Here is a 13,791-nt window from a genome sequence, read left to right on the forward strand (position 1 = left end):
TCAGCAATAAGAGAGGGAGTTATAGTTAGTGGGAAAACAGAGGGAGTTTTAGGAGAGGTTTCTTTAGGAGTGGATGTGGCAATAGAACTAAGAGAAACTGGAATTTGAGACTTTTGAGCCCGATCAAATTTCAATATATCATTGCCAATTTGCCTCATGGAGAGTTTATTGTTAGTCACAAACACAATGACTCCTGTGACCAGAGTAACAATTTTAAACATTATGGCAAGAAAAAATAAAACATGAGGGTACGATGTGTTCCACCCTTTCTTTCCCCCAGCTGGAACTTTGTCAAGCAGCAATGGAGGTCGGTTGGGCTTCGCCATCTAACATTTGCTGCAGCCCTGGGTTCAATCTCTAGTACTCAAAAATAGGCTTCCCAGCACAGAGTTGTAGAGTATCAGTTATCAGTTCATTTGGAAACCTAGGACCTTATTTGCCAAACCACTGATCAGCCAGATTCCCAGCCCTGCAGGGCTCACAGTCTCTCAAAACCTGGTTCCTCAATAACCCAACCAATTGGGCATCCACAGTTGTCACTTGTCCTTAAATAGATTCTTTTAATTCCTTAGTCTAGCAGATGTCTGTGAAAGGGAAGAGGACAGTTTTCAGGGTCTGTTTATAGAGACTGAAAAGTGACTTTCTTTGGCTTTGAATTTGCTATGTGGCCCAGGCTGGGCTAAAATTTGGGCTCCTCTTGCCTCAGGCTCCTGAATGCTAGGATTGTAGGAGTGTATCACCACACATGACTTGAAGATGAAATTTTGGACTGATAAGTATTTGGATCTATTTCTTCTGGAGCAGAGGGAGTATATCCTTTTGGAGGACCTGGGTAAATTCAAGCACCACTTTCTCTGGGGGTATCACATTCAGGAGACAGTACAATGCAGTGGTTATGGGCATAGGCATTACCATGCAACAACTGGGTTTAAATTCTAGGTAGGATGTTCAAAATCTCCATTTCTTTCTTTCTTTTTTTTGGTGCTAGGGATCAAACTCAGGACCTTTCACTTGCAAGGCAGGTGTGGCACCACCGAGCAAAATTCCCGCCCCCCCCCTTTTTGGGGGGGTACCGGGGTTCGAATTTGGGACCTTGTGCTTGGGAGGCAGGAGGTGGAACCACTGAGCTAAATCCCTGGGCCCCCTTCTTTCGTTTTTTGAGACAGAGTCTCACTATGTGGTTCAGGCTGGCCTTGAACTCACTATGTGGCCCAGACTGGCCTTGAACTCACAGTGATCTTCTTGCCTCAGCCTCCCAAGTGCTACCACGCCTGGGTTCCATTTCTTTTTATATATTAAAAGGGTGAGGATGTAGCTCAGTGGTAGAATTCTTGTGTGCTCTGCACAAGACCTTGAGTTCAATTCCCAGGACGAGAGGAAAAAAAAAAAGGAACATGCTAATAGTGCTTACCTCACAGAGTGGGGTAGAGATTCATAGGGAGTGTTTGAAATAGCACTTGACATATTTTAGTTTGTGGTAATGGAGACTGAACCCAGAGGGCACTGAGTTTTTTGAGACAGGATCTAAGTTGCCTAGGCTGGCCTTGAACTTGTGATCTTCTTGCCTCAGTCCCCCAAGTCGCTGGGATTCCGGGTGTGCGCCACCATGCCCAGCTTTTGCTGTATTTATTATTGTTGCTTAGAGGCTCATTGACCACAAAACACATACAAGATCAAAAATCTAGATACATTATTTCTAATTATAACCACAGGCTCAGCAAGTAACAGAAGCTCAAAACATGCTGAATGAACGCAAGGAGATTTGAATAAGAGAATCAGAGACTCTGACCTTATCCACACCAGAATCCATGGAAATAAGCATGATTATTTCCAAATCAACTGTTAAGGTCATTTGCAAAGGGGGGAGGTAAGGTCTGGGGAGGGCCGTTGATAACCAACCATTTCCTGTCCCCCACCTAACTTGTCACGTGGGTGAAACTAAGATCTGGGCCAGGCCAGAGGTGGGAAGCCAGGGACAGGGGACATAGCGGGAACAAAGCAGTCTGCCTGCAAGTTGCTCGGTGCAGGTGGACAAAGTGGGTAAAGTTTAGTCCAGATGGGCTCTCACTGAGAACTCGCTGTACTTCTGGCAAAACACCTGGCTTAATACTCTCCACATAGTATTGTGATTGTTTAACTGTCTTCTTTGAATTCTGATCAGGCATGGCTGGGCTGTACTCTTGGCCCCAGCTGTAAGATCTGAGCAAATGACTGTCCCCATGGACCCTCAATGTCTTTATGTCAAATGGGAATGCTGTGGCCAAGGAGGTATCTATTATCATGGCTTAGAGCCTCACACACGAGGTCAAGATCTAGATACAGAGTTTTCTCTGTGTGGCTGGTAAGGATTCAGGATGACACACGTCAAGCTCTCACCAGAGGCTGACACAAGGGAGGCCTTCAGTTGACCTCTCCCAGGGCCGGAATGGAGCTGTCTCCCAGCCTCTGCATTTGGCACATACCCTGAAGAGGCATATGAAGCCCGGCGGGCATGTGGTGGTGGGGGTGAGCTAGGAAGGAGTGGAAAGGCCTTGTGTGCCAGGCTGAGGGGTTTATCCGGGGGCAGTGAAGAACCACGGAGAGTTTTGAGAAGGGCAGGGACTTGGTTGTCACTTGTGGGAGGGGCCTAGCTTAGGCTGACCTCTCAGGGGCTCTTTTTCCCTGATGTGGCCCCTGCTGCGTGGCACTAAGGATCCAGCATCTGTGCTGGAGACTCTGCAGACCTGAGACTCACACGGTGGTGGCACTCAGGCTCCCCAGGCTTCTGGGATGCTTTGGTGTTTACCCTATCATATTCCGTTCCACTTGGCTTGAGAGTGCTGGGCTGTAGAAATCCTCCCACTCTGGGTGTGTGCAAAGCAGCACCTCTGGCTCCCTTGACTTTGCACATAGTGACTTCAGAGGTTGCCAGGAGCCTCACTGGCAAAGACCAGCTCCCTTTTCCTGCGTGGCCACCATATGCTAATGAGCCCTGACTGGGAACCATTTTCCTAGCCTGCCAAGGCCCTGCTGGAAAGTAGGTGTAATTCTCTCCCCATTTTACAGATGAGGAAACAGAGGCTGGCAGAGTGATAAGGAGTGCTCAGTGGCAGAGCTAGCCCTGCCTTTGGACCCTGGGTGTTTGAACGCTGCTCCCGTGTCAGCTACCTAAGGTTGTTTTTCTTTTGGGGCTGGGGATGGAACCCAGGGCCTTGTGCATACTAGGCAAGCTCTCTACTGCTGAGCCACCACATTCTTGCCCTGCTACCTATGACTGGGGAAAGGTGGCTCCTTAGGCTTCAAGGAAAGAACTCAGGCCCTGGGCTTCCCTGAGTCTAAGAGCCAGGGTCACTGTGAAGCAAGGCCACCATCAGCCTCGCCTCAAAGGTCACTGTAGATGGCAACCAAATGAGGTTCTGAAGGTGGGGTGCTGGCATGGGGCCTGGCCATGAAGTGCCAAGCCCTTGTGGTCAGGGAAGACCTTTTGAGGTGGTCGCATTTGCACAGATGTGATGGGCAGCTCACGGTGTGACGACCTGAGGACACAGCGCTGCTCCCCAAGGCAGCAGGAAGCCTGGTGTGTGCTCTGGAAGCAGGTGAAGGCACACACGGTGGGTTAGATGGGAGAATGGACGTTTCTAGGCAGAAGTTGGCAGAGCCTCACATGCGGTGTTGGAACTGTCAGTGGTAGCTATTTTTCTCCAAATGCCACCCTCTGACTAGGAGATCAGATTCCATTCCCAGTTAATCCAGATTTCCAGCACCCATGCTGTAAGTTCTGTAATGGCCCAAGGTCATCTGGGCACCAGCTGGCTGAGCAGGAGAGTGACCCAGGAGGGCAGAGAAGGCCATGCAAGAGTCTGACCCCTGCCCTGCCTTGATACCTTTTACTGAGTTGCAGTGGGGGTGGGAGGCTAGGTGCTGGGAAGTCATGGCAACCGCTGGCAGGTCTGTAAAGGGGGCCGAGGATGTGAAATTCTTGGAGCTCAAGATAAATCTTCCCTCTCAAGAAGCCCAGGGTTCCCAGCCTGCGGCCTCTTGAGGCATCCCTCTGCCACTGGGAGCCTGGACTGCATGTGGTAGGTGTGAGGAAGGCCAGGGCCTGGGGCCTTCACACTGAGCTACCTCCCTAACCCTTTTTCTTTATTTATTTTTGAGACAGGGTCTTGCTAAATTGCCCAGCTGGGCTTGAATTTGCAATCTTCCTGCCTCAGCCTCCCAGAGTGCTGGGATTACAGACGTACACCACCATGCCTAGCTAAACTGTGGTCATTATAGATAGGGAAACCAAGGCACAGGAAAAACAACCTGGAGGATGGTGGCCCGTGTTCTAGTTATTTGGGCAATTCCTCACCTATCTCTGGGCTTTGGTTGACCTGGCCATACAATGAGGAGCCCGAAAGGCTCTGCCATCTCGGGGGTTTTCTGGTCCGAAATCCCCAGACAGGGGCACTCACTCTTCCATGGACACTGTTCACCCTGCTTAGCGTCACATCTTGCTGACTTAAGGACTGTCCCCATCTCCATTTGCCACTCCAAAATGAACTGCAGCCCTGCAGCTTCCTGTGGCCATAAACACAGCAGGAATGAAATTCCCTGGCCTTGCTCTGCAGCCCATCTGCACTTCACCTCGGGGACAGCCCCCACAGCAGCTGGAAGAGGCAGGCACTGCTGCTTCCCTGTACTGAGGACCAAACTGCGCTCACAGGGAAAGGGATTTGCCCTCAGTTCTCTGTGAGAAAACAGAGGAGGAGCTGAGGAGCTGAATCCTGATCTAGGCAGCTTCAGAGCAGAGGAAGGATAAGTGGCTGTAGTTCAAGTGGGGAGGGGATTTCTGCCCTCCGTAGTCCTGCACAGAACTGGGCCAAGGGAGGATCCGAAGGCACCGGGACTGATGGAAGCCTTTATTTGGACAGCACTCACCTTCCCTCTGCCTCAGCCCCCAGGAAGTGGGTGTAGCTCTCACTCCAAGAACACCCAGCCTGACCCCTGGGAAGCCATGGCTGCAGGGTCTGCAGGCCTGGACAGCCCAGGTGCTCCTTGACTGCTATTCCTTCCTTGTGCGCATGCGGTTCTCTCAGCTCCTGGGTGGCCCTGCTGCCCTCTCTGCACCCTCCTGCTTTGGCCCTCAGGGCCACAGGATAGCAGTTATGATAATTATGATAGACGATGTCCAAAGGTCAGTGTTCAAAGAGAGGAGCAAAGTGCCCTCTGCCCCTAGGGAGGCAGGCCAGGTCCCCCCACACAGTGGCACAGGCTAGGCCAGGCCCCGCACGTGCAGAGGGGGTGCTGTGATGCCCAGCTCCTCCCGCAGGGCCACCAGGGGCTGCTCCCAGCGCCGCTCGAAGTACAGGTTGAGGACACTCGGGGCCCGGCGCCCGCTCTGAACCGCCCATGGGATCAGCTCCGAGACCAGCACTTGCAGGCTCCTGTGGGGTGGCAGAGGGAAGAGATGACATCAGGTCCTGGCGGGGCAGGCCTGGAGGTACTTAGCACTCAGCCTCAAGCCGGAGGGGACAGTGCCCCAAGTTGCGCACCCTGAAACTTGTCAAAGCTTGGACTGAAATAGAGGTCTCTGTAATTACAGAAACTAACGAAGCCCTGCTGCCTTACTGCCTCCTGTCACTCTGACCAGCCCTGAGGCCCAAGAGACCCTGGGGCCCGAGAGACCCTGAGGCCTAAGCTTTGCTTATGGCCAGATTCCCCTTCCGGACTCAGTCTTCCTATCCTTGCTTCCTGGACAGCCATGGAACTGCGCAATGTCTGTGTTCCCTTCCCATTCCTGGAGTCCTGGCTCCTGCAGGTTCTCTCCCACACTGAACCCAGCCCCTGGTGCCACTGGAAAACTTACCGAGCCCTGAGGCGAACAGGTCCAAAGAGTGCACCCAGGACGCACATGGGCAGGCCAGTCTGCACAGCCTCGAACCATTTCACCACGATCTCCCCTGGGTGTGAGTGGGGAGGTGAGCAGGTGCCCAGAGCGGGCACAGTGGGCACAGCGGTGCTGCCGGCCTCCTGACTTCTCCAGGGCTTGGCTGAGCCCTGTCACAGACTGGGCTGCCCTGGGGACACTCAGCTTGGAGTGGAGGAGAGGGCCTGGGAGCCAGCAGGAGATTAAGGCTGGGAGGGGCTCACGGGCCAGAATGCAGAGGACCTCAAAAGTGAGGCTGAGGAGACTAGGATGGGAACCTTAGGGAGGCGCTGAGGGTCTCCAAGCAGGGAGGCAGCTGAAGGGCCGAACGAGGGAGCACGGGTGTCTGCATGCCGTGACATCGGTGTAGGCGGCACAGAGGGGCACTGGGGCGGAGAAGAGGGTATGATGGTCAAGCAAAGTAGAAAGTAAGGCAGACACACAGCCAGCTGATGGACGCATGGTGATGAGTGAGCCCGGCCCTGGCCTGTGGAGCCCTGGGAGACAGCGGGCTAGGGGTCCCTGCCATGCCCTCCCTGGCACTCACCCAGGATGTTGGTGGGCATCCCCAGCAGGGTGTGGAGCATGTCGTGCACCTCCCGGTACCGCTGGATCACGTATGCTAGCTCCTCGTCGTCCACAAAGCGGGTGGGTGCTCGGGTCTCAGGGGAGACCCTCTGCCAAGGAACAGCCTCCCTTACACCCCTTCCTGGAAGTTCCCAGGCCCCATCTGCCAGCCTTCTTCACTCGAAACCACTCCCCATCCGACTCCCCCCACCAGTAAACCCTGGCACTTTCTGCCCATACTGGCCACACAGGAGGCCCTGGGTGGGGAATGCACCCACCCCAGCTCCGAGGTAACGCCTGTGGCCTGTGGGCTGCGAGGGCAGCGATCCACAGTGGGGAGGGCATAGTTGGAGCTGCTGAGTGGGCACAGTTTTCATTTTGCAAGATGGAGATTTAGTTGCACAACCTGATGAATATATTTAACACGAATGAACATGCTTAAAAATGGTTAAGATGATAAATTTTGTCATGGGCATTTTTTAAAAAACTACAATTAAAAAGAGGGGTTGGGGGCCAGGGATTTAGCTTGGTGGTTTCGCCACCTGCTGCGCAAGCACAAGGACTCGAGTTCGATCCCTGGTACCAAAAAAAAAAAAAAAAAAGAGGAGTTGGGGTGGGATGGAGGAGAAGAGAAGTATATATGTACCAAATCCCCATGATGAATATAATCATTATGTATCACAAACACATACTAATAAAAAAAAAAAAGAAGGGCTGAGTGTGTAGCTCAGTGGTGGAATACTTGTCTAGCATGTATGAGACCTTGGGTTTAATCCCCAACAACACACACACACATACACACAAATAGAGCCGAGCATGGTGATGCACACCTGTAATCCTAGCACATGGGACACTAAGGCAGGAGGAATGGCTCAAATCTGAAGCCAGCCTGGGCTACACAGTGAGATTCTGCCTCAAAATAAAAATTAAAAGCCTTGTGTTTAATCCCCAGTGGTGCATAAATAAATAAAATAAATAAATAGTGGCTAGTAGAAACCTTTAAATAACATATATGGCTTGAGTTTTTGTTGTCTGTTTTTTTTGGTACCGGGGATCGAACTCAGGTCCTTGCACTTGCACAGCAAGCGGGGAAATCACTGAGCTAAATCCCTGGCCCTTGTCTGGTTTTTTTTGAGACAGGGTGTTGCTACGTAGTTCAGGCTGGCCTTGGACTCATTACATAGTCCAAACTGGCCTCAGATGTGCAGTGATCATCCTGCCTCAGCCTCCTGAGTGCTGGGATTACAGGTGGGTGCCCCCATGGCCAGCTTGAGTTCTATTTCTGTGGACAGTGTCCCCGCATGAGGACAACACTGGCTGTTGTGCCTCTGGTGCTGGTCCATGGCCCGGAGGAATGAATGTTGTCTCCTGAATGTGTGAGTAAAGGGCCAGCAGTCCCTGGGACTCCTCTGACCCCAGGGTAGGAGGTTGAGTGTCCTCCTTCACCTGATCCGAGTCCTCAGCAGTGCCAGGGTGACAGCAGCCTATTCTGCCTGTCCAGAAACCCAGGGATCTGAGGCCTTCACGGAACTGGGCCTGCTGGCACAGTGCTGTAGTTTCTTTGGGGTTTCACCTGCTGTGTATGGCTGCAGTCACAGCAATGGCGGTCTCTTGTATGGAGTCCCTGACACATGTGGCTCCTGTGCCATGTCCTTCACCACATTCTAGGAAGTGGCTACTGTTATTACCTTGGCTATAGGTAAGAAAAGCAAAGCTCAGAGACCTAAGGTACCTTGCTCCAAATCACATGGCTAATAAGGAGGCTGAGCTAGGACTGGAAACAAAGTCTGCTGGATTCCGAAGCCTGCAGCCTCGCTGTCCCATATCAGTACACTGTGTGAGTGCCCTGAAGATGAAGGCCAGGTCCCCTCACTCTAGATTCAGATTTGCCCAGGGTTGTAAAACTGGCGAGAGGCAGGAGTTGGTCTCTCATCTGGAGGCCCTCGATGACTACATCCCTCAGCTAGGCCAGCCGCAGGGCAGGCGTCCTCACCTGGAATCTCTGCTTGGTCAAAGGTGCTTCTCCATTCTGAGGGTTGCTGTGTCCTGTGTTTCACAAGTGCCACCTCTCTGGGCTGTTAGCCTAACCAGTGCAGTCACTGGACAAGGAGCCCAGGGTGGTCCTGGCGGCCCCTTCCTGCTCCTGTCCCCTCCACAGCAACATGACTAAAGGCTCTGGGGACTTCCAAAGTGGCGTTTCCCTGGGTGGCACTTGAGGTGGGTCACCCTGGCAGGGTTCCCATTGATGAAATAGTCTGCACCTTGGAGAAATCTGAGGGAGATGGCATAAACCAGGGCAGGTGAATGCCCTGCCAAGAAGAGGGTGAAGGGTGGGGTGTGGTCTTGGGCACAATGCCCTTCTAAAGCAGTGGTTTGCAGCAGCTCACTCGGGGATATCTGCAAAATCTGGGGACACCAGGGGCTGTGCATTTAACAGCATCCAGTGGGTAGAGGCCGGGGATGCTGTTAAATGTCCTACAAGGCACAGGACAACCTCTGCCACAGAGCATTATCCACCACAGCAGATCCATAGATCTGCCAAGGTTGAGAAACCCTGTTTTCGAGCAATCTCCAGTCACCCCTTCACTTCCTCTGCCTGGCTTGCTTCTGCGTGGGTGGGACAGTGCTTAGCACAGGGATTTGGTGGCAGGGGTGTGTACTGGAGGGAGGAAGGCTGGGGCCAGGCAAGTAAGGTAGGCCAGCTGTATCTTAAGTTTATCTTTCTGTTTTGGTGTTGCAGATGGGAACCCAGGGGCCTGTGCATGCTGGGTGAGTGCTCTACTGCCAAGCTAAATTCCCAGCCCCTCCTTTGGTTCTCTTATAAATCAGGTAATGTTACTATCGTGCTTGCAAACCTTCCGGTTGCTTCAATGACACAATACAGACTACTTCTTCAGGCCTGTGTGCCTGGTGCCAGCTCCTGGGGCACTGCCTCTCCCTTTCTCACTCCTCTGCTCCATTTTCTTTTTTTGCTTTGGTACTGGGGATTGAATCCATGCACATGCTCTACCACTGAGCTACACACCCCAAAGCTGCACACTTTTCTTTTTGGAACACACAGAACCTGTCAGGCCTGGTGGCGCAGGCCTGTAATCCCAGCACTCTAGGAGACTGAGGCAGGAAAACTGCAAGTTTGAGCCCAGCCTGAGGAACTTAATGACTTAGCAAGACCCCGTCTCACAAAATAAAAAAGGGATGGAGATGGAGCTCAGTGCAAAGGCCCTGGGTTCGATCCCCAGTCACACACACATACACACACACCCTTTGCATATGCTGTTTCCTTTGCTTGGAATGCTGCTCCCCAGCTCTTTCCAGGGCTGGCTCCTGCTCACCCTCCTGGTCTCCTCAGAGAGCCTCCCCTGACTGATCAGAAGTGACTTGCTCCCTGCCACACCAGAACCGTCCTCTGTCATGGGAACTTGCTGTGTGCACAGTGCATATGGCTAGGATATAAGGACCACAAACCAGGCTTTTCGTTGGGTTCGTTCGCTGTAACCTCATTGCTGAGAATGGGGCATGGGACATTCTACGTACTCAATAAATACTTCACCTGAATTTTATTTGTTTTTAAAAAAACTACTGTTATCTACTTCTGCAACTAGAATACAAGCTCCATGAAAGGAGGACCTCACCTGCTACACTCCCACTCCCAGCATGTGGAACCGTGAGCTGTAAACTCCTAGGAAGCCCTCAACTCCCTTGCACCATCCTTCCCTGAGGCTGCAGAAAGCACCAAACCTGTCACCCCAGGAGGAGCAGTATCCCAGGAGGAGGGCAACATAGTGCGGCAGTTCAAAGCCCTATCTGGGGTTGCATACGGTGTTTGGTAATACTGGCTGTGGGCAATTAGCAAGTTGCTGAACCGCTCCGAGCTTCTGTCCTCTATTAAAGGAGGATAATAAGAGGACACACTCAATAGGGCTTTTGGGAGCCTGTCATGAGGTGTGAGGTTGATTAAACAGTGGCCAGTGCTATCCTCTCGAGCCATGTTCCTAGCTCTTTGGCCCGTGCCACAGAAGGTGACAGACCCACTGGGCAGAGGGCTTTGATGGGATGTGTACACGCTGCAGGAGGGAGGCTGGGGTAGAGACAGGTGAGGCCGCATAAGCCTTCATTTGTACATGGTAAAACAGGGTTAATACCTATAATATTTAATGAGACACCCTCTACCCATGGCATGGCGGGAGCACAGGACTCCTCTGGCCTCAGGCTGTCACTCCTGTGCCATTCTCAGCCTGGCCTGGTGATTGCCAGGAACACACAAGTTGGAAACTCACATTTACTTCCAGGAAGCGGAGATATTCGCAGCCGAAGGAGCCTTCAGGCAGGCTCCGGAGCTTAGCCATGTCAAGGGTGGCCAGTGAGATTCGGGGACGCTCCCTGAAAGGCAGAAGGCAGGACATGGGTACTGGGATGGAGCTGGCAAGGAGATAAAGGGTCCAACTAGAGCAAGCCTGGGGTGAGCACAGGTGCTAATGGCATCTCCTTGAGCTGGGCCAGTGTCAGGACTGAGACTACCACAAACCAAGGACACAGGAAGGCTGGCCTCCAATGTGATCAGAATACTTGCAAAAGGTACCACAGGGAAGAGGTACAGCTCGCACGTGTCATGGAGGCTTAATGAAGACACACAGCCCTGTGGCTGGCACAACTCAGAGGTCATTATAGTGCACATACATGTATGTGAACGGCGCCCCTGGAGTTGGGCAGTACCCAGCCTCTACAGGCCTCTGTGGCCAGGCCATTGAGAAGAGTTTTCTAGCAGGATGTGGTAGGGCAAGCCTATAATCCTCGCCACTCAGGAGGCTGAGGCAGGAGGATCACAAGCTTGAGGCCAGCTTGGGCAACTTTTTTTTGGTACCGGAGATTGAACTGGGTCCTTGCGCTTGCGAGGCAGGCGGCGGAACCACTGAGCTGAATCCCTGGCCCCAACTTTTTTTTTTGAGACAGGGTCTCACTATGTAGTTCAGGCTGGCCTCAAACTCCCTGTGATCCTCTTGCCTCACCCTTCCAAGTGCTAGGAATTATAGGAATGTGCCACCACACCCAGAGTTTGGGCAATTTAATGAGATCTTGTCTCAAAAAATAAAAAGGGCTGGGGATGTAGCTCAATGGTAGAGCACTCCTGGGTTTGATCCCCAGTAATGCACAAATAGAAAAAGAAACAAAACCCACTAAGCTTATTTTGCAAACAAACTGGGTTTTCTTTGATTATCTTTGGTAAAACACAGAGTGACTGTGGAAAGAAAAATCCCTAATTCTAAGGAAAAAAAAACCCAAACAGAGCTTCTTTAGAGGAACAAGGCTGACACATTGCGACTCTAGAGAGGTCAGGATTCCTAGAGAATGTCCCCAAGTGGAGATGGGACCTACTGTAGGATCTGGGCACCCTCTGGATCCCTCCTCATCTGGTCCCTGAGGACCTTCAGGGTGTAGTATCCTGTGGTCTCCCCTAGAACTGCAACCATGTCTGAAATGACAAAAATGGGCACAGACGGGGGTGGGGGGGATCTGATCTAGGGAAGTCTCTTGATCTGAGCTTTAGTTTGTATGTGATAAAACAGAGAGAATATCTGCCTAGTAGTTAGAAGGATTCATGTTATGCTTAGCAAATCACTGGGTATACAGCAAAGGCTCAGTAGATCAATTATTGCTATTAATCTACCGGACTGGACTGGCTTTGGTTAGCACAGTGCTAAGGGTTTATAAATCTTATCTCTCCCCCATCTTCTCCCCTCTCTTCTCTCTCTGAGATGCACAGGCAGAGTTATTAGGCAGAGTTAGAAAGGAAGAGGAAATGGGAAAGGGGCTTCAGCTTGAGGAGCTAAGGGAGGCACAGTGCTGATGGAAAGGATCAGACTGGCCCTGCGAATCACGTTCACATCCTGTTGTCACAACAGACTATTATGTCTCTACCGATACAGACTCCAGCATGAGTACAGGGCTTGAGTCAAGGTGTAGCCCCTACCTAAGTGACCTGGCACAAATCACTTAAGATTTCTAAGCCTCAGAGACCTCATTTGTGAAATGCAGGTAACACATCTCATAGGGTTCATGTGAGAAATCCAGAAAATCATGCATATAAAACCCTTAGCACCGTGTTCAATAGGCAGTTAACACTATTGTTTTCTCTCTCTCTCTTTTTTTTTTTTTTTGCAATGCTGAGTATTGAACCCAGGGCAAATGCTAGGCAAGTGCTCTACCACTGAGTTACATTCCCAGTCCTTTATATTTTGTTTTGAGACAGAGTCTTGCTAGGTTGCCCAGGTTGACCTCGAATTTGGCATTCTTCATGCCTCAGCCAACCAAGTAGCTGAGAGTACAGGTTTGCCTGCATTGTTGTGTTTAATAGTTGCAGTACAACACTTTTTGGAACTAAAAAATACTGGGAGGGATGAGAAAGACAACGTGGAAGCCCAGGATGTTCTAGCTATATATGTCCAACAAACATTTACTATGTGCCAGAAATGCTGCACAGAGTGTACCAGAGCGGTCAGGCTCTTTACTTCACAAAGTTTACTTTCTAGAGGTAATGTCACAATATGACGGGTGCTCATCATCTATTTGATCCAGAAGTTCTCAATATAGCTGGATGTCAGAATCTCCCTCGAAGAAGTTATAAAGGCAGACTTTCAGATTCCACCCCACTCTCTCCCTCCATTCCCCCTGCCCCACAGATTCGGATTCAGTGAGTTTAGGTGGGAGCCAGGCAGCTAAGCTGGTTTTTATAAACGTTCCTGATAATAAGGAGATGCAGCTTTGGGCACCCTGGGCTGGCACCCATAGGAAAAGAAGTCTTTGAAGAGGTCATGACCCGCCCAGGCTTCCAAGGCGAGGGTGTCCCAGTTCCTCGCTGCCGCAGCGAAAGAACTGAACTCGAGAGCCTCACCGTGGCGATATGGATCATAGAGCGCCATTCCGGCAGAGCCGGCGGCTAGCAGCGCTTTCTGCAGCGGGGAGGTGGGAATATGGTCCGGGTACAACAGGCTGGCGCCATGGATCCAGGCCCGGAGGGGCACATCTGCGAGGTAAGAAAAAGATAAAGATCAGAGAAGTCCAGCGCTCGCATGTTCTTCCCGCCTGGCACTGGGACCCAACGCCACTTGCCCGCAGCAGGCCGAGGACCACCCGGGAGTCGGCTGAAGGGACTTAGGAACCGGAGCAGCAGTACCGCCATGGCAGCGGACGTCCGCTGGAGCGTGGGCGGGGCAAGGTTGCAGTCCCACATTCCTCGGGGACGGAGCGCCAGAGAAGTCAAGAAGGCTCTTATCCCTATTACGCTGCGGCCTATGAACGGAAACATCCTAGCCCGGGCAAGAAAGGGCCCTATGGCT

At 51.8% G+C, this 13,791-nt stretch overlaps 1 protein-coding gene across 2 annotated transcripts; it reads right to left on the reverse strand.

The window, feature by feature from the left end:
• Positions 1–4,868: 4,868 nt before the first annotated feature.
• Positions 4,869–13,760, reverse strand: Coq4 (coenzyme Q4). 2 transcript variants are annotated; one of them, XR_002396548.2, is made up of 7 exons: positions 13,565–13,760; positions 13,347–13,478; positions 11,831–11,927; positions 10,735–10,837; positions 6,438–6,567; positions 5,831–6,276; positions 4,869–5,408 (listed from the first exon to the last, which is right to left on the reverse strand). XR_002396548.2 is itself a non-coding variant. In XM_004849219.4 (7 exons), the coding sequence occupies exons 1-7, from the start codon at positions 13,758–13,760 to the stop codon at positions 5,237–5,239; spliced, it is 924 nt and encodes a 307-aa protein (XP_004849276.1). In that variant the 3' UTR covers positions 4,869–5,236. The 2 variants fall into 2 exon arrangements, 1 of the variants encoding a protein (XP_004849276.1); XM_004849219.4 differs by having other exon boundaries at positions 5,831–5,924.
• Between the last annotated feature and the right edge of the window lie 31 nt (positions 13,761–13,791).

This window comes from Heterocephalus glaber, unplaced genomic scaffold (assembly GCF_053883595.1).
Source record: "Heterocephalus glaber isolate CG9 unplaced genomic scaffold, H.glaber_assembly_v1.0 deba00001479, whole genome shotgun sequence".
In the NCBI taxonomy this organism is placed as follows: Eukaryota; Metazoa; Chordata; class Mammalia; order Rodentia; family Bathyergidae; genus Heterocephalus; species Heterocephalus glaber.